Raw genomic sequence first — 26,619 nt, 5'->3', positions numbered from 1 at the left:
CCAGTATACAGAAATATCTTTATCTCATGCAAAGATTTCCAGTATTTTACATATGACACATACTGTATGTAAAGCATGATAAAGATCTTTGGCACAGCTCTGTTTCCTGTTGCAATAGATAAAAAAACATATGAAATGCTTCAAATAATACATATCTATGAAGACCTCTGTATTTATAGATAAGTAGTAGGCTTACTTTCCCTTTATGGCTGATTTGTCTCTTATGTACAGTTTTTGTCTCTATGTACACTGCTCTTGTTTATCTGGCAAACAAGGTTTAAGTATAGCTGAGTAAAAACACTGTTACAGACATGCACACACACACACACACAGGCACACGCTCACACATATATACACACATTCGTTTGACTTGCTGCTGGTGAGGATGGAGTCCAGAGAATCATTAGTGTTAAGCCTACATTGCTGCCAGACTCATAAAGGCACTTTTAGGCAAAGACTTTTGTAACTGTAATACATGCAAATGTCAAAATGAAAGGCACTTGTAATGCATACATATCACACAGTAAAGCAGTAAAGTGCATATTGATGTCTTTGGTTTAACAGTTATTGACCTGTTCCTTTCTTCTAGTGAGAGTGACCTTTTTCGGCTGACCATGCTCAGCACACCTTTGGAAGCTTCCAGTATACTTTGGATTTTTGGCTCTGTAGCTTTTTTGGCTAATTAAGGTGAGTTGTTATATTTGAAACGTGGTAAAGTCTGAATCATCACAGAGAGTTGATCTTTGCTTGTTTGAACCAAACATGCAGACCGTGACTGAACTCAACCTGGCAAGTCCTGCAAGAGCTCAGCTCCTGCACCATGTTGATAAATCTCCTTGAGGTTGTATATCTGTCTCTCACTTCTGGTCACTAACGGAACAGTCCACAGCTATGATGTCCTGGATTTCTGTGATTTTCACCTCCTCCTCTGGGATTTCCACCTTTATTGGGATTTTCATCTCCTCAGGGATCTTCTCTGCTGATGAGCTGCGGCTGGACAGCTTGTCCATCTCATCCTCAATCTCAGAAATACGTTCTGCAACACAGTGGGCTGTGAGACGGGCCTCGGGGTCATGGTCCCAACATTCTTTTATGGTGGCACAGATCACTGCCACGCCCTGTATGGGAAGAAGAGAGCAGGCGTATGAGACTACCTTCCCAGCATGTAGGTTTTAACATCAGTTTTAACACTGATTAAAGCATCTAACAGTTTTTTTTATACCAGCCACACGTTAAGCTACAGTGCGCCAATTCTTTTAAAAGAGATATGTTCCATAACATATCTTAATGTAAGGTGCTGTCAAGGCCTCCTGTGGCAAAGACTCACAGAACAGTAGCAACAGCTAGTGGTGCAGAAATTTTTATTTCTAAAGGTTCTAACCAATCTAACCATGTAAATGGTAAATGGTCTGCACTTATGTAGCACTTTCCTACCTAACCGGTACTCAAAGTGTTTATACACTGCGTTTAGTCCCTTTTAGCTCTTTGGTTTGGTCCATATATATATATATATATATATATATATATATATATATATATATATGGTCTATATATATGGTCTATATATACTGAAGCTGGTTTCAGTAAGAGATCTGATAAACCTAAACTACCTTAGCGACTATGTTGTGAACATATTAGCACATTTAGCAGATACACAGATATATTTCTTTCGCTGGTGTTTGCAGGAATCAAATTAAGAGTTAACAGCAGAGTAATAATTATTAGGTGGACAAAAACATGACTTTACATATCAAGAAAAGCCTAAAATATTCTTCCAGGCAAATCTGTCACTTGCCCTCTGAATACACACATTATCACAGCACTGTTTTCAATGCTGATGAACACATTTTGCGTGTGTGTGTTTTTTGCTAGAATGATCACTAAACATAATATCTCCAATGTATGGGTTGCAGTGACCTGATGCCTGAGCCAGCTGTCGGGGATCTCAGGTCTTCCTCTGTCTCTCAGCACGTTGTCCTTCATACTCTCCACACAGGGGTGCTCTCGCACTTTAGATCCAAATGCAGGCTCGTAGTCCTTCACCTCTGCAATCACAAACACAACTCATTTATAACATGTACTGCAAATCATCACCTCAGTCTGAAGTGAAGAAAAATATCCTTTCTTTGTGTTTTATACGGCATCATGTTTCTATCATATGCACTTGGAAGTGAGCACATGATAACAACAAGTTTTAAGGATTTGGCCAAGTTCAACATTAACATTAAAACACATTTTATGGCATTAGAAAGTGAAAACCAATCTGATATGAGGCCATTCCTCAAACAAACAAGATATAATACACTCACACACACGCACACAGATATATAAATTAAAATAAAAATATTTGTATGATGGGAGGACATATTTTTACTCTGGCACTTGAATAATGATTGTTTCTAAAAACAACAAGTGAGTTTCCGCTAACAAGCAATTGGTCGTCACCTCAGCCGGTACAGTACGCAATACTTTTTTCTATTATTATTTCATGTTGAAGAGTTAGAATAGAAAAAAGAAAAAACATGACGTTGAAACCATGAAAAATGTAAGTTCTGGGACTGGATCCAAATCTCATGAAACTGAGCTCACAACAGCTGCAGTCCCACAAAGAAAACCTTTCCCAATCTCACAGTTGCTGTAAAGAGACACTAGTCACTGTAAAGTTATTGTCAATTATCTCTTTGACCCAGAAAATGATAAGACCAGATTCATGAAGCTCTATTACATATTCTATATACAGTCAGTAAAGTACACAGTAAAAATCAATAAAAAAGAGGGGGGAAGGCCTGACAAGTGTAACAGCCATAACCAAGAGGGGTGGAGCTAAGTGAGCATTTAGTTTTACTGTAGATGTTGACACTACCAGCATTATTTTCTTTTTTTGTTTTATCAAGTTACAATCGAAAGATAACATGTTCATTATGATGTTTATGTGAGACGAGCAAACGTTCCACAACAGTTATTAAATGGACTCTTTGTTTAAACAGTCTTCAAACATCTTTTGTTTCCATTATTTATTTCCATTATCTGCTTCTGTATATGAGGTGCCCTCTTCTAACCAATCCAATACTAATACTAATGCTGCATATTGTTCATGTTTATTAGCACGTTGGCGAAATGGGAAATGGAAGGGTCAGAGTGGAATCTCCTGACAGGAAGCTGGAGGGCTGGGATCAAGACTGTGTGCAGAGAAGCTTAGTGCACAAACCCACACTTCCTGTTTTTGACATGTGGAACTTCCCCCGTTTTCAGGGTTTTTAAAACAGGACAGAGAATGGCCCGGCCCATTTGCCTGGAGCCTATTTAGGATAGTATTGTCCTCAGCGCGCTGCTGTTTAGATCTCCTGCTGAGGGCCTGGAGTAAACACTACACATTTACCTGGACTTGACACAGTTAAAAGACAAAACAGACTGATCTGATCTGACATGAGAAGCAAAGTTGAAAAAGACAGTTATTGGTGGCTCTTATAGACTTGTCTCTGTGTTTCTGTGATTAATAGAACTAGTGAGACAAAGGTAGGCATTGATCGATGCAGTCTGAGGTGTGGCTTATTTTCCTTCTCTGGACATTTGAAAGCTATGAGAAGAATTTCATCTGCAGTTTTAGAGCAGATTTCACAAGAGACTGCAATCAGAGTCTCACTCTCACTTTTCCCTCGCTGTCTGGAGCTCATAGTTAAACCCTGGTGTATCCAGTCTAAGGGGTGGAAAGCGGTTTACAACTGTTTCCTTTTCAGATTATCTGTCTGAAACGTTTGTGGCTTGGAGGTTAGCAAAAACCCTTGTGGCTGGCTGCACTGTGTTGGATCTACTATCTTGAGAGAAACACTGCTCTATATCTGCCTTTTAAGAGACTCAACACCCATAAAGTTAAACACTGATCCCACACTGATGCATTACAATACAAATAAATCTGCACAAACCTTAAAAGACCACACTTGCATCAAAATAAAATCCTCTCTCCATCCAAACAAAGCATCCCCAGATACCTCCAGAGAGTTGTGGGCTGAATTTCTGTGGTAGGTTTGTGGCTTGTACATTAGGGTGCTGTGAAAGTTAAAGTCAGTTCTGCTTGTGGTGTTTTGATTGGGGTTTAAGTGTCTGAAGCTTGAGAGGAAAAGACTTTGCTGCAAGCAGGTGATACTAATTCCATTCATGTCGGGGCCTGAAAATGACTCAGTACAGTCAGGTGGACAGTAACAGTAGCTTCCTACAGAAACTACTCGAGTGACGCCATCACTTCTATTTATTCTATTTTATTTATTATCTTATAATAATTTAACATAAGCTCTCCTGTTCTCCAGATTGAGTGGAGCTCAATATTACTGCCATGATGGCTTATCTCCTGTTTATTGATGACCACCGAGCCCTTATGCTTTGCTTTGTATAATCACTGTATGAATATTTCCCACAGTGCATATGCCCTGGTATATAGCTTTTCATCTTGTAGTTTGAACTGTGTCTTCTTTAACCCATAGTTGTGGTTTTTTTTTTTCTCTCTCTCTCCCTCTCGTTACCTTTCTGCAGCTATCCCCAGCTTGTTTTCAGTGTGTAGTTACTGGCCCTAACAACCTGCCCAGCATTAATCTATCGCTTGTTGTTCTTCTTTTCTCTGTCTGGCAGATGGCCGCCTGCCCTGAGCCTGATTCTGCTGGAGGATTCATCTGTTAAAGGCAGTTTTAAAGGAGGATTTAGAGAAGTAAACTTATTTCCTTATTTCCAACAGATTGTGATGATAGATCACTCTAATGTGATGATGTGAGCTGGACAGATAGATCGTTTTTTTTCTTTTAAACATTTACAGTATGTTGTTTGTTTAACCCGTGCACAAAACAGCCAAGTAAAAATTACAATTTATTTTCCGGTGTTTACTTCTTGGCAAACAGTTCTAGTTGTTTTATACATTATCTGTTTGTGCATGTATTAAATGAAAGATATGCATGCAGCTAATTAAATAAATGCCATACAAGTTAAAGGGACGCTGGATGGTATAGGCTATTTTTTACATACATACATACAGTCAGATATCAATTGTATCAATCTTAGCTCAGATCTAACTCTCAGAAAAAAAGCTAACAAATGCATTTCCTGGAATATATATTAGCCCTTCAAGACTCCAACCCCAAGCTTCCACCACTATTACCCCCTCACCAGTTACTGCCAAGCAGCGGCCCATGAAGGCTGGGCCACATGGCTTGTGCTTAGCTCAGTGCAAACCTTTGACTCGCTCCATTACCCTGCATAACCCTCACCTCAGACAGAGTCCGCAGGCCCTGCCGCGCCCCACGAGCTAATTCAGGACATGTAAATAAAATGCTCAGAGACAAACTGAGAATGTACTATAACTGACCACAACAACAATTCCAGTGCAGGGTAGTATTTCTATCCACCATTCTGTCCCCTGTTGTTGGGGTGTAGACAGAGGAAACACAGACACACACACACACACACACAGTCCAGATTGAGACATTGAAACAAGGCTACACGTGGCTGTTCAGTACCTTCATCTCACTTCCTCTGAAATAAACACATACACAGACAAGCACACACATGTTGGAATGTGACTGTCTAGTTCGAAATGTCTCAGACTTTCTAAAAAAGATTACTGTGCAAGGAGGTGGACCAGAGAGACTACTGTCTGGAGAGGAGATTTCAGGAAACTGTTTTTGTATATTGCTACCTTTCTGTCCAAGTTTGTCAAATATGTCCAAGAGACTAGGCGAATAGTTTTGGTGGTTGAAAGTTCTGTAAGTTGATGGCCTTGACCTTGGTATAGTATGTACCGGAAAATGCCTTAAAATTATTTTAATTGTTAATTGGTACTGCATAACAAATAAACTGAATTGAACTGAGTTGAAAGGTTTGTTTGTTATCTAATGGTTTTGGAGTTAAAATAATGAAAAAAACTGTATCACAAGATCTCCATCTACAGCATATGGAGGTCCGCATAGTATTCTGTCCAATTATTCAATAACTACAGAAAAAGCTCTGCTCTGTTAAACTAGTCCTGGAACTGCAGTGGACGGATAGTGTAGTGGTAACATTGTTGCCCTCCAATGTGGGAGACAAGGGTTTAAATGTGGTTTACCTCCAGTGGGGGTCCTTAGGAAAGACATTCTTACGCTCACCCTGCCTTTGTACCTTGTAAGTTGTTTTAGGTAAAGGTTTGTGGCACCCCAGCAGCACCACTGTTCTAGCTCCATTCAGGAGGACTGAGTTTTTTTAGGCAGACTGAAACTTGTGAGGACATTTGAGCCTCATAAAACTAACACACTTGAACACACTTGAACACACTTGCACACACACACACACACACACACACACACACACACACACACACACACACACACACACACACACACACACACACACGTGTGCAGCCAGCTGCAGCAGGTACAGTATCCACTACAGCTCTCCACCACTGATTTCCTGCCCAAACAAGGGCAACAGCAGTGTTCAGATCATCTCCCTAACATATCAGAGATTCTTCAGATTCTTGCAGCAGACCTGGTGCTGAGGTCGAGGTGCAGTGTGACAGACAAGAAATCAGCCTCCCCGTTGACACACTCACTGCATAACAAGAAACAGCAGACAGTCCACACTATGTGCCATCGGTCACAATCCCTAAAGCTGCACTAATCAACATTTGTATACTGATGATGGGTTAAATGACTGTTGTGAGAGCTTGAGGATCTTTCAGTTCCTCGTTTTGGTTTTATGTCTTCTAACTTTACTGCTTTGATCACATCTCACTGAACTCTCAAAACCAATCACGTTTATCACATTAGATTACAGATATTACGCACACTTTCACATGTTGCCTCCACATGCAAAAACGAATGCACAAGTACTACTTAAATAAATCTTCATTATGTGACAAACCAAGAACTCAGAACTCTATAATGTCAGTGAATGCACCTGCTGAGCTTGTCACCATAACTCATGACAAACTGTATGTTGTCACTGTTGAGTCATTTCAGTGTTCACACTTCACCTCACTAGAACTTACTTGGCTATCAGTGTGAATGTGTATTTACGTGACATCACACTTCCTACATAGTAAAAAAGGTAATGGCAGTAAACATGTATGCTTGTGGTGTGTGGGTGCTCAGACCTCCAATCGCTTCACACCTCGATGTCATCTCCCACAAAACCAGAGCCATGGAGTAAATGTCAGTCTGTTTGAAGGACTCAGTGTTCTCCAGATTGAGTCGAGCCTCCAGCACCTCAGGAGCCATGTAACGTGCTGTACCAACCTGCAGTACACAGACAGCAGAAAGGATTAATTCACATGTAGAAACACTTACTAAGTGTATAACAGTGTATTAAATGCCACCCATACAACTAACACACTTAAAATACACCGAGTGTAAAATACACTTAGAAAGTTTTCATGGGTAATGCTTTTTGGACAAATCATCAATTAATTAACAAAATGTTTCCTGCAGCAACCTTCTGTTTCCATTTTACAACCAAGAAAACTGTCACAGAATGATCCCTAATGTCAACATTAAAGCAGAAGACTAAAACACTGGTTTTCAGTATTGTTCAACTTTAAATCTAACAAAAAATACGTGCATTGAGGTCATTCTGCATGTTCTACCACAGGTACTACATAAACAGGAAACAGTTAATGATTGTTGGTGATTGCAGAGAATAGCCTACTAGCTTTTAGAGACTTTAGTATACTTATTGCTAAACACACAAATTAATGCCCCTTTGTTTGCAAAATTGTGCTCACATTATAGCTGTGGAACACACTTTTAATACAATAGCAAGAAGTATTTTGCAGAACATTGTCATGTCTCACATGTCTCATACATACATAACAGAAGGACAAAGTCTCTGACAGGCCAAGAACGAGACTGAGCTGCCTTAAGATGCTTGCATGGCAAAACCTCTCTCATTACTTCCTGATTGTTTTGTTCTATATTCAAATGAGGTGCATGCCATCAAAACACACAAACACAAAGAGGGACTTTGATTGAAACAGGAAAAACACGCACAACCAATTCACACGTCACCAAAAACCAAATCAAAGCTGTTGTAATGCAGAGCTGTGATGGTAAACACAGAGAGTTACTGTAACAGTACATGGTAAGCTTTCAGTTAAAAACCCACAACCTGTTTTAAACAAACAGTATGATGCTGACAGATGTAGTTCATCTGCATTGTACCATGTTAAATACAGACTGAAGCACTGGTTAACTATTTTAGGGGGGGACCTGTTTCCAGATAACTCTAGTTGTAATGCAAATAGTCTGTAGTGCAATGCCAGTGTACCCAAAGTATCAACAATATTATAATATGCATAATGCAATATGATAGTATTTTACAGATCCAAATCAAAATAATGCTCCAAACAGGTCTCAATTATAATTCAGTATCTTCAATGACCTGGTTCTGAATTCTATGCAGCACCACCTCCAGTTGATGTTGATGGTGTGGCTGGTATGGCTGATGTATGTATATGTAAGTTATCAGTCACCTGGGCAATTTGTTGCAGGTTACTTTTGATATAACTTGGTCTGGGACAAATAAATACTTGTGATAGTACCAATAATATTTTGAATAACAAAAACAACAACAAAAAAAAAAACAAATCCTTTTCTATCACACTATTTTTTACAGTACATTGTTGCATCACAAATTTATCTTAACTAAAAAATATAAATAGTTCTTCAACCACTTGTCATATTTGACTTTAGATAGTCTAGTATCTAAAAGCCTTAGATACTGATTCTTCTATGCAGAAGACTACAGGCAGACTTGAAGTGATTTGATCAAATACAAATGAGGAATTGTGACCCAGCAACCAGTTTCTGGATAAAATAATATTTGATTAAAAAGAAAAGCTGCTGCTTTAAGTCACAAAACAATGCAAAAGATCTTTGCCATCTAACCTGTCCACTGTTTGCGAGGTCATCCACAGACAAACTGCTGTCCAGACAGAGTCCCAGTCCAAAGTCACACAGGCAGCATGTCAAGTCATTCTTCACCAGGATGTTGGAGCTCTTCAGGTCACGGTGGACAATGGGCACCTAGGCACAAAAGAATCATGGTTAACAATTTGAAATTAAAAGAATTAAAGTAGACAGAATAATAATTTACATTCATGCTCTCCAGTTAATAAGACATTTTAGGCAGCAATAATAATTAAAATCTCATGAAACATAAATAACTGACATTCAGTTCATCCCAACAGCACACACACCACAAACACATATTCACACAGTATACCTTAGGGCGACCGCAGGGAAGACGGTCACTGTGGAGATGGGCGACACCCCGAGCCAGAGAACTGCTTAACACCTGCAGCTCTTCCCAGCTGGTCACATGACGTGTCAGGTACTCCTGAAGGATACATTCATAGGGTTGTAAGTGTGTACTGTTTGAAATGCAAAATAAAATAAAATAAAATAAAAATCTCACCTGCAGATTTCCCTGTGGGTGGAAGGCAGTGATGAGCCAGTACTGTTTCTCCACTTTCCTATCCTCAGCTGTCAGGAAGTGGAGAATGTTCTCGTGTCGGAGGTCTGTGTTGGAGAAAATGTCTTTCTCGTTCTTCCAGGAAGCATATTCCTCATAGGGGAAGATCTTCACAGCCACAGTTTCAAACTGGTCTGAGGTGGTCTGCTTCAGTTTAGCCTTGTAAACCTGGGCAAATCGACCTTTGCCTACCTGGGAGAGCATCAAAAGTTAGCATTTTAGTTAGAATGGCTGAGTGCAAAATAGGTCCCCAAAACAACTCCAGAATACTACTAGGTCTTTATACCAGCATATCCAGCTCTATAGGCAGTGGCTCAGTGTTGTGGTTCAGGTTGTTGGCGTGAGTCGAGCTGCTGTCTGACCTGTCATCATCCATCATGATAGCACAGGCATCGCTGCAGTCCAGCCCACTGGTTTTTGGCTTGCGCTTGTTAATGCTACTCTCCCATTCTCGGCTGAGCATGTGTTGCCGGTAGGCCCTATACCAGTACAACATCCCCACAACAACGATTCCCATCACCAGCAGGGGCAGCATGCTCACCAGAATCACATAGAGAAATGAGTCTTCTGGGGTTGGATCCAGAACTAGGAAACAGAAGATCTCAATAAAATGGTGCAGAACATGTGATACATGCATGAGGTTCATAACCAGCACAAACACAACGAGTAGACAGCAGGTTGAATAACTGGTGAAGAACTACATATAAAATTTGGAAAATGTGGAATAAACTGGATCAACAAATATACTATGACGAAACTAATAAATAATGAAGGATAAACCCAAAGCAATCAGTTATCTGCAGATTATAAAATTACTTTTATATACTTTTATTATTTTCATGTGAGCAGGAAGCCCAGAGGTGCTATAGTGCACTATAGTGCGCTATATGGACCCAAAAACATAGCGACATATGAAGAACATATTAGAGGTAGAGGTATTTTTTATGACTGGAAGCCAGGAGGATGAAAACTTTTCGGGATTATGTGCAACTTTCATAGGAATGAATAGAACCTTTGTACTAATACGGTATCCAGTTCTCCTTAATATATCCAGACAGAGATAAAGACAAGCACAATAATAGCAAGCAGCAAATAACTCTCGTTAAGTCAAACAAAAAAATATAGCCTCCTTGACAAAAGTGGGCAGAACAATCAGGATTTAAAGTAAGACAGCAGTTTAGGCTGCAGACTGGTTAAAGCTGAAAAACAAGCAACAGTCACAGAGTGGATTCTGATGACTTGTCTGCTAACTGGGAGCTTAAATACCACTAGTTGTTGATAACATTATTTTTACATAAAACAAAAACCAAAACAAACTATTGGGATAGACTCAATGAAACACTGAAACATTTTATACTGTTGAAGTTCTGTGCATATGTATTGATATAAAGATATTGAAATGCATATGTGATGGAAGGATACTGCACTAAACTTAACTGAAACCTATCTTACACAAGGAAGACTTGAACTGTGTGATATAAGAAAATAAATAGTTATAGTGCACGTAACAGTGCTATGTGAAGCCAGTTTTATTTAATTATTTTTTGGTTGAGTTTCTACATTGGACAGACTATCAGACTGAGTTGAGTAGCCCTCATTCAATGGCCTCCTGTTCTCCATTTCCAGTAATCCCCACTTATCCTTTCAGGTAAATCATGTCATCATCATCATCATCTTCTTCTTCTTCTTTTTCATATTAATGGAGCCACGATGTACAGTCTTATTTGTAATAGGTGATGGAAGGAACTTGAGTACATTCATGAACAGAGTTGAACAAACACAACAAAGTAATTCTACTCCCCCTTGGTCAACAGATCAACCTAGATCTTTGATGTTTCCTGTTGGGCCCACATTATGCAAAATTCTCTATTTGGTCATTCTGGTAAATTTATGTGACTTTAGGTTGCATGTAGACACACACCAAGTATGTTAGAAGTACACTCCGTCCTTTTTTATTTTCCTTGTATTTTTATTTTGGACTGTGACCTAAACCTGGGCATCATTCAAAGTTTCAAGCTGTAAATTATACCAGCACTTTGTGTTTTCTCTTATTTGTTATCTGGGTTGGCTTGTTGAATCTAGTCACATTAATGGTAAACAGCTAATGTGGCGAGGGTCTGTTTGCCTACATTTTTAGACGTTGCTCTACACCGTTTTACAGCATGATAGTATACAATCACATTTTGGACACTCCAAAATATCCTCCTCCTATACCTGCCAACTAGATGGCATTCTTTTATTCAGCTATACATGCAGTATAAATAAAACATCCAATAAAACAACTGCAACAACCTTTCCACACGTCTGTATCTATAGGTTTTGCATGAGCTTCTGCTAGGCTCAGTCAGTCTACAGTAGAAACTATGTATAGTGAGGGAAGTCTTTACAGCTTTAAGAACTTTACATTAGCTACCTCCTCTGGCTCTAACCACCAGCCTGGACAGAACGGCAGCCAAACCTCAGAGCAGTGGGGAGAAAATAGTTGAGAGCCTGTCTGTGTATGGCCTGGCATGCTCTGCTCTGCTCGGCTCGGCTTGGGCACTTTTTTAAAGAGTCCCATTCAGTCTCCTAAGCAAAGCCACACATTGGCAGGGATTGAGGTGCTTGGACCAAGGACTGACCATTTAACAGGCCACACCACCCTGCATCTATTTATGCATTCAAATTTTCCACATATCTAATGCTCATGGCTGAGCTCTATTGAGTAATAAAAATGCATAAAGGTTAAAACTGTAATTGACAACCTTAATAAACAATAGAGTTAGTTACAACGTGAGAGAGATTAGTTACATTTAGTCTAAAAAACTATTTAAACCTCCAGTCAAATCAATATAATTCAGTTTATTTATATAGCGCCAAATCACAACAAGTCAGCACTTTACAATCTAAGGTTACAGAATATACTTCAATTGCTTCTGTGTGCAAAGTCAAAGTTAGTTATAGTCAGTTGTTAAGAAAAAAAGAGATTTGTCTGCAATCAGTTGTTAAAATTAACTTTTTACTATATTTGACTTTTCTTCTTCACAACCTCACTGAATTTCAAATGCTTAAATTTAGCGTTTCTTTTTAAATTTTGGCTCATATATAACCATGCATTTATTTCCTATTTTTCCCGCCCTCTCATTTTCTTATGGGACAGAGAGAAGTGACTTTGAAGTTGGATCAGCTCCTGTATTTCCTGTAGTGTGGGTTGAACTAGACTTAGTAGAATGGCACACAACTCTCAGCCTGTCCCACTCCGATCTAAGAGAAATACTTTCCTATTTTCCTCACCATGAACTGTATAGGTTTCCCGATACTATATCATAAAAGATGATAAACATGTTGGGGCATGTCAACTTTACTGTAGAGCAATTGAAAGGACTGTGTGGGTAGCAAGCCTGAAAACACTGGTAGCTACAGTAAGTTAGATGAGGACTGGTGAAACAAAGGTTGATTTATTTATAAAGAGCATATAAAAAGGGAACTGCACACTAGCACGAGAACATCATCACATCAGTGAACTACAGTGGAGCTTTGCTGCCTCTGATCCTGGAAAGGTCTTATTGTCAGTGTGTGAGTCATCAGTATCGCATCTTGAATTGCACAAACCAAGTACCAAAGCTTCTAAATAAATGCAGTTTGACTGAGCAAAGAATGTAGGTTTAGATTGTAAGATTACGGACTGATTTACTGTGTGGAATAAAAATTCTAAACTGTATTTGTCACTCACTTGTTCAAGTCTTGGCTATAACTCATGCTGTAATACAATATTTAGAGCTATTTTGAACAGCTGTGCCCAAAGCAACTACTCACATGATTATACAGCTGTAAAACATATCTGAATCACATGCTTTAAATTTGTTTTTTTTTAAAGAAGCAACTTTCTGAAGCCTTCATGTACTGGGACACACTATGTTCAAGCAAAGTAAAAATATTCACAGAATAATATGTAATAATAATATTATTAATAATTCTGAATGATTTCTTCATTTTGTGGTTTGTGGCTCTGTGTGTGTGTTTGTATGGCTATCATTGTGAGGACCAGCATGAATTTTTAACCATTGGACTGAGGGCATTTTCACGAAGTGAGGACATATCTTTTGCTGGTCCTCACAATGAAAAGGTGTTTAAAGAGCAATTTTGGACTTAAGACTTATAGGGTTAGGGTAAAGTTTAGGGTGAGGCAGTTAGTTGTGATGGTTAGGGTTAGGGTAAGGCAGTACATGTGACAAATAGAAAATTAAAACAGAGTAGATTAGCATGGCCTATGCAACAGTAGGGGGCTGGGGAATGCATTATGTCAATGAGTATCCTCACACTGACTACCATACAAAATGTGTGTGTGTGTGATTGTCAAGCAGTTAATCTTTCTAAAATTGCTTTGGGTAAAGTCATGGATGCAGTCAATCAAAACTACTGAACACAACCGTGCACAGATTTTTGAGACACCTTCAGAAGTCTGGTAGTAAAGTAGCTGGCCAGACAGTCAGACAGTACTTCTCAAATTCCATGTGTCTGAATATGTATGCTTTTTGAGGTTTTTAGGTTTATTTCTTTGCTGTCTTTCTGCCATGATTGCAGTGTGTGGATGTGTGTGTTCAAGGTGAAACTTGCCCGCCAACATAAACTCGTAATAGAAATCATATTGCCTTTTCCAATCAGCATGCCAGAGTGTTCTCATGCAGCGTTCAGTGAGGTCTGACACATCATTTAGACTAATAGAGAGAGGTCCTCGCCTCTGGCTTTCTCACATCATCATTGTGTGTGTGTGTTTCAGGATTTCAGTCACTGCCAACTCTGACTCACACTCTTAATGCTCTAACCATTTGCTAATTACTTGGATCCTCATAGTGTTTTGTGAATAACAAAGTAGTGAGTTGGAATATTAAAGAGGAACTATTTTCTTTGGAAAATAACACAACCAGACATGATTTCATGTTTGAAACAGGTGATGGGTGGATAGGCAGAAGTTATTATAAACACTGAGAAGGTTGAATATCTTGCTTCTTTATTCTCCTGCACTGGCAAAACACTTGTATTAAACTAATGTTGAAGAAACAATGCAGGTTGTGTATGAATCAGATTAGTTTTTTGCATTGCACTGTAGCAGTGATATGGTTAATAGCGGGTGAACACAGGTGAAGTATGATGTCAAGTCTAGCAGCGGACAGCTGTAAGATGCTATCTAGAAGTAGCAATTATGTGCTGATAAGATGCTTCATGGCTGACCTGGTGGCACTTCTTGTAAAATGCATAAAACTGAATAGTAAAAAATGTTCATTACTTACAGCACAAACCCTGTTCCCCAAAATTGATTTTCTTATGCAATTAAACTGCACATGCAAGCAATTTTTTTAAGAAAACATATTCATAGTATAGTTATGTTATGAAGCAACATATTTTTCTGAAAGAATAACGTATTTCTTATTAATGCCCAAGGTGGTTAGGCTGGATAACAGGAATTTAACACACTGGACAATTGCAGACTGGGGTTAACTATAGAGTAGTGTGTGTGGTTAGTTTTAGACAAAAAAGCACTTTGGTTAAGATTAGACAAAAATTATGTTGTATCTAATATTACCATGTCCCTTGTCCCTTGTGGTATCCTGTGGGGGGTGCTTTGGGAGTACGGGGCCCTCTGTTAGGGACTGTCCGGTCCCTATCGAGCTTGGTTTGCATTGCCAACAATAAGTCCAAGTCTTCCAAGTGCATGTTGGACTCCGGACTCTGCCCTTTGTCACTGGTTCTGTTTATCATTTTCATGGACAGAATTTCTAGGTGCAGCCAGGGGCCAGAGGAAGTCCTGTTTGGGGACCACATGATTTCATCCCTGCTTCTTGCAGATGATGTTGTTCTGTTTGCTTCATCAAGCCAGGACCTTCACTATGTACTGGTATCAAGTATCTTGGGGTCTTGTTCATAAGTGAGGGAACGATGGCGCGTGACATTGACGAATTAGTGAGTTTCCTTTGCAGGATGGCTGTGCGCACCCTTAGAAATGGGGTAAGGAGCTTGGTCATTGGGGAGGAGCTCCACATCGAGAGGTGTCAGCTCAGGTGGCTTAGTCATCTGTTTTGGATGCCCCTGGGACCCCTCCCTGGGGAGGCGGCCCTGTCCCAGATAAGTGGAGGAAGCTAAAAAGGATGAATGGATGTTTGAGTAGGGTGTTGTAGATTTACTAAATGATTGACTGTTCGTTAATCTCCACTTCTTGTCTTTTCAGCAGCACCACACAAACATTCTTAAGGTTTGCATTTTGCAGAATGTTTACCTTTATAAGTGTATATGAAATAACTTGCTTTTATCCAGGCTGGTATTGTAGTTTGATGGTGCATGGAGGAATCCAGTAAAACTGAATATCGACTTGTTATGGTAACAGCACTGCTTTTACAACCCAGCCATAAACATGGTTCATATCTGTCTATTTCATTGCTCCATCTCTTTGTCTCCATCTATTTCCTTCTCCAATCTTATTGTTTATATGCCCTGGCAAGTATTTCCCCTTTTTGCCCCAAATCTCCTTTTATGTATCTTTAAACAGGTCTGTTTGAGTAATTTCTTTCTAAAGCAGTCTGCTCTGTGATGGAATGACATTCTTGTGACATACCCACTGACAGTAAGCCAAAATTCCGCAGTTAATGAGGAAATGTAAAGTATAAGAATAAAAAAACACATCTTGGAAAACACATAGGGACTTTTTCCATTAAAGCTCCATATCTGTCTTCTTTTCCTCTTCCTCTTTACAGCCTTTACCATCAAAATAGAAACACCCCCCTCACATTTAACGTTCCCACTTCAAGTCAAGAGGAATATTTCATTCACAGTGACGGATGCCAAAGGAACTCATGAATCAACATAGAAGATCAGGTGACATGTGAGCAGAAGCACAGACGGACAGTGTGAGTAAATAAATCCATGTCACAGACAAATTAGTTCTACCTCCGTCTCATTCCATACACTTAATGTAAAACTGAGCACAGCTGTAAATACAGCACTAAAATGCATGTTCCTATGACAAGGCAGTATTTACTATCAGTGCCTTCCTTTCCACTGAACCCAGTCCACAAGCTCCAAATCGCATGTGTAGCTGACACTGGTTGCGAGGCAGCACTGGTCTGCTATGAGGCTCTTCATTAGAAACATCTGTGATGTCCCAGAAGTTCAGTGGCCTCATTTATAACAACTATATTTTATGTCACAATCTGTCTTTGGACATTGCTGATTCCTATGTCAGCAAAGAATTTGTAGTTGCAGTTTGGATATGAACATTTCATCCCTGTTCATGCAGTTCGGGGGTTTATAGATCTGAGGCTTAATCTCTGATATTCAAATTTGGTTTGGTCAGAAATAATATTTAACTTTAAAACAAAATATCTATTCTGAATCAAAAATATACAATACGATGAGAAGGTAGATCAACACTAAATTGGTGGCTGTGGATCAGTAGGTAGAGCAGTTGGCTGCTAGGATTGATTGTTCGATTCCCTTGTGTCACATGACAAAGTGTCCTTGGGCAAGATACTGAACCCCAAGTTGCCCCTGGTGACTCAGATCATCTACATAGCAGCTCTGCCATCGTTATGTGAGTGTGTGTAAGCTTGTGTGTGCAAATGGGTGAATGAGATGCAGTGTAAAGCGCTTTGAGTACCAGCTAGGTAGAAAAGCACTATATAAGTGCAGATCATTTACCATTTTAAAGCCACACAATCTTCTTATTATTCTTATTATATAAGAAAATGCTGATGAGTGCAGATTTAAAGTTTTCTCTTACATACCTCCCCTACCTTTCAGTACCTACAACACTAAATGTGAAACAGTGATGTATCCCTCTTTAAGTAGCTTTATTAAACAGCAGCTCTGATCCAATATATTGTCATCAAACTAGCTGCCTATGAAAGCTGTCCAAAAACTGCTGTTAACTCCCTCATAGTGACATTTCCAACAAACACACACACACTCACTCACTCACTTGCTCCCTCACTCACTCCCTTCCTCACTCACTCACTCATGCCAGAATCCACAACTCTCAAGCAATAAACGAGATTAACAAACACTGGAAGCATGTCATAGGAATGCAGTACTGGAGGATAACAATGTGAGGCATTTGTGGAGGAATAAGTCACGGCAGTGATCCAATAAACAAACAAGGACTTCCTGCTGCAAGTGTCTTCAATGGGAGGAAGGAACCACAACCCTTACCCTCAAGGCTATCTGTTTGTGTGTGTGTGTGTGTGTGTGTGTGTGTGTGTGTGTACATGCCTTGTTATAGTTATGTTGACAAATGTCAGTTAGATAGCATCATTGTGAGGACATTTAGTCTGGTTAGTTTGGCGACTAAGTTTTGGTTTTGGTGATTAGGGTTGGGACCAGGTTAAGGCTAATCTTAGGGTAAGGCGTTTAGTACTCTACATCTTGACACTTCTGCTGAGCGTGCATGACAGTGGTGTTGTCTGGTGCTTATAGGGATTAATAACAGGAAGAACAGAGTGCAGCATTAACAAAAGACCAGCAGTCAGCATTACAATTTATATACAAACTGTGTGCAGTAAAGGAAAAAAAGCACTAGACAGATATCAGATCAATACATAGATATAGTGTTGAGTGCTGTGGAATTACTTTTGAGTTTGTGGGTGTGAACCTTAGAGGGGGCTCACCTTCGGACTGTAAGTGACTTTGGGGTCACCTTGTTTTATATCTGACCATATCTCAAAACTGTACCACAAGAGGGAAATGAGAAATGTGGTTTTGCAATAATTGCTGAACTAACCCTTTCTATTCTGAATTTCCTGATTGATATGTTTTCCATCCAGTTTAGGGAGAATCTGCTTTAACACGTGGCTTTTCTTCAGCCTCCCACATTATTTCCAGTGCATAATGTATGTACAACAGAAGAAAGAAGATGAATCACATCAGTCTTATTGACATTGTAACATGTAAAGATAACAATTGATCTATCCTGCACATACAGTACCAACAGCCTGACTGCAGAGGTGTTCTGTGTATTAGGGGCCATTTCACCCTGTGCTAGAGATGTTTCTGATTTGAGTTAAAACACAGACAGGAAACCATATGTCTGAGCTCTCCGATGTTGTTAGCCTACACAGCCACACACACACACACACACACACACACTCGTGGGTGTGTATTCAGAGGCTGAACACCCAGTTAAGCATAGAGCACAGCTGCATGTCAGTGACCACAATGAGGATTCCCCAAACTCTGTTTATGTGTGATGCAAGCACCACATTTCCACTTCCTGTTTATGATGACGATGCAGTCTACAGTTATCCAACCAGTTAATAACAACTACGAGAAAAAAATTAAATAAAAAAAAAAAAGGAAGAAATACCCTGCTTCTGAAATGCATGCACACACGGCTTTATGTGCCAAAGTACTCGAGCTACGGGGAGTAGGTGAGAAAATGATAACAGGAAAGAATAATTAGATAGATAAGTAAAAAGAAAATGTCAACAATAGACAACTGATGAAATCTAAAGGAAATGTAGACTCATGCACACAGTAGTTACAGTAACACCTCTTTTAGAATTGTCTGTGTGTGCTTTATGTTGGTCAGGATCCTGTGCCACTATCATGGGCAGGTTGTGTAAATGGGCTGATAAGAACATTTGTTGTGATTTAAAACAAAAATGAGTGTGAACCAAACCAGTAAAGCTTTGGCCCAAAGAAATGAATTGCTAAAAACCATAACCGAGCTAAGACAACTCTCTGAGAGATAACTCTCTGTGGGTTTGTCACCACAAGTGATCAAATCAACTTTCATTTAAATCAAATCTAAGTGCAGCTTTAGCCTCATTACAGTGTGTTTGTTTCGTGTACTTACTGGGTGAAAATACGAGCTCATCGTTACACTCCTCCCCACTACAGGAGCAGATGTAAGCCACTCCACTTGTGGTGTTCTTCTCCTTCATGATACAGGTGGTGCTGTTGTAGTCATCTAGCATGACGCCATACAGCATCTTGGATGGATTGTGGCAAAGCGTTTCGATGGAGAAGGCTGTCTCATTAGCCCTCCTGGCAGACAGAGATGGAGGCATTAAACAGTGCATGTCTTAGAAACTATTGACTAGTAAAGACCATGTGATAGATGAAGTTATTTTCCTGCTCTCAGGTACCTACCAGATAGCGACACAGACCTCATTGTAGTCCTCACAGATGGATGTGATGTTGCACAGGGACTTGCAGGTGCCTGTAGCGCTACATGTGGACAGCTCCACGTCACAGAACATACAAAGCTGATGGCTAGGGTAAATAAAAGGTAAACCTGGAAAAAAAAACAAACAAAGGTAATGATGTGGTTGGCTACATGTTGCAGGCTAAACAGCAATTATTAGTTTGATGGCTTTTACTCTGCCTTGAGCTGGATTGAGTTTGACTAATCAATGTTTAAATTTTCTAGCAAATTCTAAAGTAAGCCCATTTATTAACCAAATTGAGATATTACAATATTATTAAGTATTGTACTATTATCATAAGTATTATAAGTAAGTATTGACACTTTTTCTGAGCCTGACGTTCATGGTATTTGCAGTGGAAATCCACAACCTCTAAACTGATGAAGCTAAATGTTTCTGACCTTTCCTGTAGAACCACCATCATCTTTCATTTTTGAACTTTACCTTGTAAGTCGCTTTGGATAAAAGCACCTGCCAAATGACTAAATGCAAATGTAAATGAGAACAGAAACCAAAATCTAACTAACCAACAAATGTTACCAAGCATGTTCATGCTCCCAAGATGATGAATCGTTTCCTTTCATGATGCAACAGGAGCCAGTTAATGGAAAAACTATTTGCAGCTTTCCATCTGTGAGAAAGTTCCAGAGTGAGGTGGAGTACACATTTTAATATTTGTAACTACAGTAGGATTCAAGTCCAAGTTTCGAGTGTCCTGCTCTGGTTTCCACATTATACACAAAGATGCAAGTTATTTTGGCTGTTATGTGCAACTCCTGCTGACACACTAATTCTAATGTGGATGTTATTGTAAACAACTCAGCTTGTACGCACAGGAAAGCATCAGCTGTCCAAAGCGAACCAGGTCAACAACAGTCAACACACACAATCGAAACCATGGCAACACCTCCATTGAAGTTCACTGCGTGTGCCTGGATCAACCGTCTCAAATGTGCTGGATGGGGCCTTAGGAAATCATCAGGCCGTAAAAATAAAGGCCAAGACCACACAAAACCACCACAACACAGACAACCACAGCTGAATCAAATGTTAGCCGGTGCCATGCTATGATGGTTGCTCCGATTTTTTTGATACAAAACCGTGCAATCTTTGAGATGCCTTTAAAACTTTTAGAAAGCTTTTAGAAATGAAAGTCAAATCCATCTGAGAAATGATTTACCGTGTCTCCTAAACATGACTAATATGTCTAACCACAAACTTAGTCACAGACTTTGAGGTGGCAATGATTTCACAAGAGCCTCTGCCTCTCATTTACTGGATATTCTCTTTGTGACATCAGTAATCATCATCCTGTTTACATGTAAAACCATTTATGACTTCATTTTGTGTCATAATAGCGACACGGTGACATTGTTTCATTTAATTTCTCTGGCTAGTTAGAAGGTATTGCATGTTTGTGTGCATCGTGTGCTGCCTGGGCGGCCTGCTTAATCTGTCAAATCGTCTACCTGTCCTATCTTCTTCCTTCTAGCACGACTCAAGCCGCCTACACCTCTCTCATCTCCCTCTGCTCTGTGACCTATTCAGACCTGCCTCTCTGAATCAATACCCACTGCTTGCCAGCTTAGAAGAGGCTGTGTAAAAGCTCAAATCTGAAGGGGAGTGTGGCTGTCACTTCAGGCTGTCGTACTGATAGGTAACATGTACTCCTGCATGCTGGAATGTTACTGAGACGACCGTCCTTCCATTAGGCTCTGCCGTCTCTAGAGAGGATTTCTTAAACTCTTTTAGAGCGACTGTTCTTGTGAAGGTCTGCAGAGACCATGGCCTTCTTGTTGTGGTTTTAGTCACATGCAGACATAGAAGCAGTTTATGAAAGGTACTCTTTATAAAAGACTGTTTTTGCCAATGTTTAAAGGAAACAGGATGCACCTGACCACATTTTGAAGCCACATTAAAGGGTGTGAATACTTTTGTAAATTGTTTGTTTTTCACTCATTAGTGTCATTAGTGGTTATTGTATAGACATTCACAGGCAAACATTTCAATGTTTTCTGATTCCAAATACATTTGCAATGCAGTAAAACGTGCGAAAAGCAAAGGTGTGTGAATACTTGCAGACATGACTTTGTACTGTACATACGCTACCATTTCCTCTATTTTAAGCTGCAAGCAGCTCTTTTTAGCCACAGTGTATGTAGCTGGTAGGTGTGATGGTGTTGCACCCTGCACCATGCAGTGTGAGGTCACAATGGCTGAGCTGTACACCTGTGTAGACAACTGAGTAGATTTCATTGCATGTTACAGATGCAGATGAAGTATGTACTCAGACATTTGTAGACTTCAGGGACCTTTTTACAGATTGAGTAAAATCGTATTTTTACAGATACCCATAGCATGCTCTTACAAACACCTACAACAACAACAATAGCCCTCACACATCTAAAATACGAGACATAGACAAAAACAAGTGCATGCAGTGCAGCCTATGCTATTGTTAAATCAACCGAGATTAATTAATAATTACATCTGCAGGCTGAACTGTTAAACCTGACCACGAGATGACTTCAGGTCTACTGCACATGAATTCCCATATTCTCCATGCATGCTGCTAAACTCCACCAGTAATTCTCCTTTGAACTCAAGCTGCCTGCTACAGTGTGTTTATATGGGTAGACCAGGTTATTATTTAACTGTGAGTACTGTAGTGTACAGTTTACTTCTGAAATCACATTCTAGCACAAAGAGCCTGTGAATTTGAAATAGCAGAGCACAAACACCCACACACAATCTACAAGACAAATAAAACCTCCTGATTTAGTGCTGCAGCATGCCACAGACAACAGGGGGAGAGTTACACTGTGTGCAGCCAGTAAGCTCAATAAGTCTTTTATGGTGTTGTGTAAATCTTATTACACATTACGGGCTCATTAACCATCTGATTGCAGGTCAGTTTCGGTAAAAGATGCATTTGGTCCAGACTATTTCTTCTCCTTTTCGACACTCAATTTATTTACATGCACATGCTGAAGTCCACAAGTTGTGATCAACTTCAAACACTGATAGGGTGAGAATGGATCACCATCAATTAGGCTTTGGCTCAGAGGCTGATATCCAGCATGTCAGAGTGAAATGTAGTAGTCATAAAGAACGAAGGTCAACGCTGTAGATTTGGACACAAATGTGATTTATTTGCCACTAAAAGTACTACTTTGGGGAAACAGGATACAGAACAGGTGGTTAAATGTTGTTTATTGAAACTCCCTATAAAACTACAACTTGTCCTGTTATTCATTAGACATTTTTCTTCCAAAGTGTTGCACAAATAAGGCACAATTCAAGCAGGAACCTTTGAGAATAAGTGCTGTCACATTTAGTTTAATCTTCTTCCTGACACAAGAGACACAAGACTGCAGGTGCATCAAGACATGAGTGAGTAGAAAGAGTTAATAAGTCATCTCAAGTGAGTTTTGAAAAGAGAGAGGGACCCTACTGACCAGTCCAGCAACTTGTTCTCCAAGGGGACTTTTTTTATTTTTATTTTTGGTTGTTTAAACTTTAAGTCCTATGGGAAACTGTATTTTTCATCAGTTATATCTAAAGTGTAAACAGCAAAAGAAAAACACTACCCTAAACGTTGCAATTTAATTCTCTGGATTTATGCTAAAATAACTGAGCTGTTGATCCTACATAGTTTGAAGCTGCAGCTTTACACACTTCGCTCTGATATTCCAGCAGACTATGCCCAGAAACAGAATACAGAACGGGTAACTGTGGATGAAGGTCTGTGGTAGTATGCAGATCACTGTTCCAGCTGCTCAAGATCTTCCACTGCCTGTTATATTACTACCGCACTTTTTCATACTGGACCATGTGTAGGAATTACAGCATGAAAACACACATAACCTCAGTGTGTCACAGCAAAATGTGAGAGGAAAGTGTGGTCATTAGTCGTACTTGGGATGGCTCCTGTAGTGGCTGTAATTGAAATGTGAGCTTTCCTCAAGGTCCTGTTGCTGCAGGAGGGAAGCCATGCTACTGTGACCTGCTCTCGTATGGCAGTCAGAACAACAAATGAAAGTATCCATTCAGAATACTGATAAACAGCCCAGGAAAACACACCAGTTGCTTAATCTAACAATGAATCTGCTTACAGAAGCACAAGTACACACTCATTTCAGTGTATCAGCACTGAACAGCTGGGATACCCCCCGCCCCCCACTATTTCCTCCCCTCTCTTCTTCTGCTCTCCTTTCTCTCTTTTTCCAAACCACTGAGGATGTAAGCTCACAGTGGACACAAGGACAGACAGGAAACCTGACTGCAACTTATCATCCATTCTCAGGAAAAACTGCTCTGAACTCATTTGGTGTGAACGGAAAAAGTGAAAAATCTGCAAACCAGGTTAAAATTCTACAGGTCAGTGTCATACAAACTACATAATTAAATTATGAGTTAACATACAGTATTTATATTTTATTATTATTCACATGCTTTGCTCTGCACACACAACCTCCTGATCCTCAGGTTTCTGCCTATTTCCTGTTAAAGGTTGTTTTGTGGAGTTTTTTTCCTTATCTGATTTGTGGCTCTAAGGACAGAGGGTGTCGTAGGTGACAGATTGTTAAACTTACTGAGGCAAATTGATGTTTGACAGGATTTGATTACTGTTTTGAGTGAGTCTTTGTGTCATATATTTTCATAAATGAAAGAAAAAACTCACAGTGTTGGCCTTTGTGCATCTGAGTGTACAGAATGTTGTGAAAAAATGAAAAATGTTAATATGTTAAGGATTGTTTTAGGCAGTACACACACAGCTCACCTGTTTTTATATCCAGAAAGAGCCTGTTGTTTCTGTGTTATCTCTTACACCAATTAATCTGTTTTAGTTCCATAAATACATGATACCCATCACATGAAAATTGTGTTTGCTTTTCAATGACACCGCGTAAATGTATATTATATATATCCTAATTTTAGGAATTTTAAAGAATTAAAGAGGTAAATGAATGAAAAATGTTCTTCTCCCTAAGGTTTAGTAAACAAAGATTCCAGTGTGAAACAGTGTCAGTGTAAAACCCCAGAAACAGATGCAGCACCACAAAACAAAATACGAATCCTTCTTTCCTGTCGCTGAAACGAGAGGAGACAACTGGCAAGAGGCAGCGCGGGGCTACATAACTGCCACAGCAGGTGGCTCGGCTCTCTCTCTCTGCTCCTGAAAGCTATCCTCCCACTTCTCTCCCCCTCTTAACCCAGGTCTCTCCAACATGGCCCTAATCCTCCTGTTCCTCCCGTCTTTATCTTCCTCCTTTGACTTTCTGGGGCTCCTTCTTTCCCGCTGCCCATCTGAGACCCAGTGGAGTGAGTCGACAGCAGAGAGCATGACGGGAAGTTGACTAATAGGGTAAAAAAGAAAAAGTGCCTGAAATTAAAGTAGGTGACCTCTTGTCTTCTGTGTTCTTCTCTGAACAGAGGTCAGTCAGGATTTGCTAGACTGAACAGTCCTGACATCTATATCTACTCAACATTGCCCTTCAGTTTTCTCTTTCAGCTCTGATTTTTGGCATCATCAAAATATCTTCCAGCACCGCCTTGGCTAAGCACAAGGACTGGGACATGCTGGCTAATGCCCTGACATAACGAAGATTCCCTGGAAAGGAAGGAAGTAAGAACCTTCCGGTGACAGCCCGCTGAGCGGATGGTTATTGAAAACAACAGAGTCCTGACCTGCTGTTTGGATAGCCAAAATGTCTATCTCCAGAGCAGGAGAGTGGAGAGTTGTTTTCCCCAGTACAAGGTGCTCTGGAGAAGTAAGCATAGCTACAAGTATGTGTATGACATTGTACAGTGGTAGAGGAGAGTGGCTCAAGTGGGCGGACGTTTGGATGTTTTCATGTGCATGTGTGTTTGTCTATTTGTGACATTCTGTACAATGCAGCATTGAGCACACAGTCTTTGTGGTATGTGGGATTTCCAAGTTGAAAATAGGCCCCCACCAGTGAAGGGTGGGTAGGGGGTGGGGGTAACACACTGCGGGAGAGGAAGAAGAAGCAGGAGATGAAGAAGATGATAAAGAAGTTGCAGAAGCTTTGTTTTTTTTCACATCTGAATTGTGTGTTCAGTCTGCCCACCTGACATTTCTGTAGTTAAATGGAATGGTAGGGTGTAGATAAATGCTGACTAGGCTCTAGGAAGTCAAAGTTTCCATATACTGTAAATATCGAACATGTCAGGCTGATGCACAAACAGAAAGCTGGGTGGAAACATGGACACGTACTCTGCTGACAGAGTAGGAGAAACAACATTTAATGGGCATTCCCACCATTTAGCACAGTGCTGCCATAAAGCTGAGGGTGTCACGAGAAACAACAGCCAAACAACAGAGCTCCAAGTCCCTGTGAGCGCAGGAGCAACTATAATGCAACTCAGTGATATGTGTGATTAGAAAGCTGGCTGACACTGAACTGATCAACATGTGGGAGTCAAGTGAAGGACTTAAGATGGGGACAGTTAAAATAAAGAGTTTAAACTATGTTCAAAGGTTAAGATACAATCAGATTTGTTATTTATTTATTATATAAGTTGCCATTACACCTAACAGTTGAACAGGACATGTACTAATTGATGCCCAGTGGAAATAAACTTAAAGCATGTGCTGTTTGGCACAGTCCCCTGCACTGAGTTCACAGCAGAGCACCCAGCAGTAAGACTGTCTCTCCCGCTATGAGTCACCTGTTGCCGCTGCTTGTGAGAAACACGCAACGCAGCTCTCCCCCCCGCTCATCACGACATCACGACAGAGGTGACCTTTACTCAATCACACCGAGTGTGGAAGCTTGTCACAGTTTGGAGTTAGTGCGCTAATGGCAGTGAACAGGAGGACAGATTAGAAAGTGCGCTACTCACCGGCAGTCCCGGGCTCCACCAGCACAGAGAGCAATGAGAGTGCCAAAAGTCCCCGTGAAGTGAAAGAACAGCGCTGTCCCTCCAT

The 26,619-nt window shown here is 40.1% G+C and overlaps 1 protein-coding gene across 1 annotated transcript; it reads right to left on the bottom strand.

Moving 5' to 3' along the window:
* Positions 1–26,619, bottom strand: LOC113169725 (TGF-beta receptor type-2-like). The gene is made up of 10 exons (XM_026371369.1): positions 26,535–26,619; positions 19,609–19,753; positions 19,313–19,503; positions 9,776–10,074; positions 9,433–9,681; positions 9,241–9,354; positions 8,904–9,041; positions 7,115–7,256; positions 1,918–2,045; positions 1–1,118 (listed from the first exon to the last, which is right to left on the bottom strand). Exons 1-10 carry the CDS (start codon positions 26,617–26,619, stop codon positions 858–860), a joined length of 1,752 nt encoding a protein of 583 aa, XP_026227154.1. The 3' UTR covers positions 1–857.

The sequence above is a fragment of the Anabas testudineus genome, chromosome 16 (genome assembly GCF_900324465.2).
Source record: "Anabas testudineus chromosome 16, fAnaTes1.2, whole genome shotgun sequence".
Classification (NCBI taxonomy): Eukaryota; Metazoa; Chordata; class Actinopteri; order Anabantiformes; family Anabantidae; genus Anabas; species Anabas testudineus.
This window is presented reverse-complemented; position numbering and strand designations above follow the sequence as displayed.

What these genes read in the sequence shown, in the direction of transcription:
- LOC113169725 (XM_026371369.1), bottom strand. Translation starts at nt 26,619, where the DNA reads ATGGAGGGACAGCGCTGTTCTTTCACTTCACGGGGACTTTTGGCACTC. An exon ending in CTATAGAGCTGGATATGCTG is followed by an intron (nt 9,682 to 9,775) that starts GTATAAAGACCT and finishes ATGCTCTCCCAG; the next exon opens with GTAGGCAAAGGTCGATTTGC. An exon ending in ACCTCGCAAACAGTGGACAG is followed by an intron (nt 7,257 to 8,903) that starts GTTAGATGGCAA and finishes TGTGTACTGCAG; the next exon opens with GTTGGTACAGCACGTTACAT.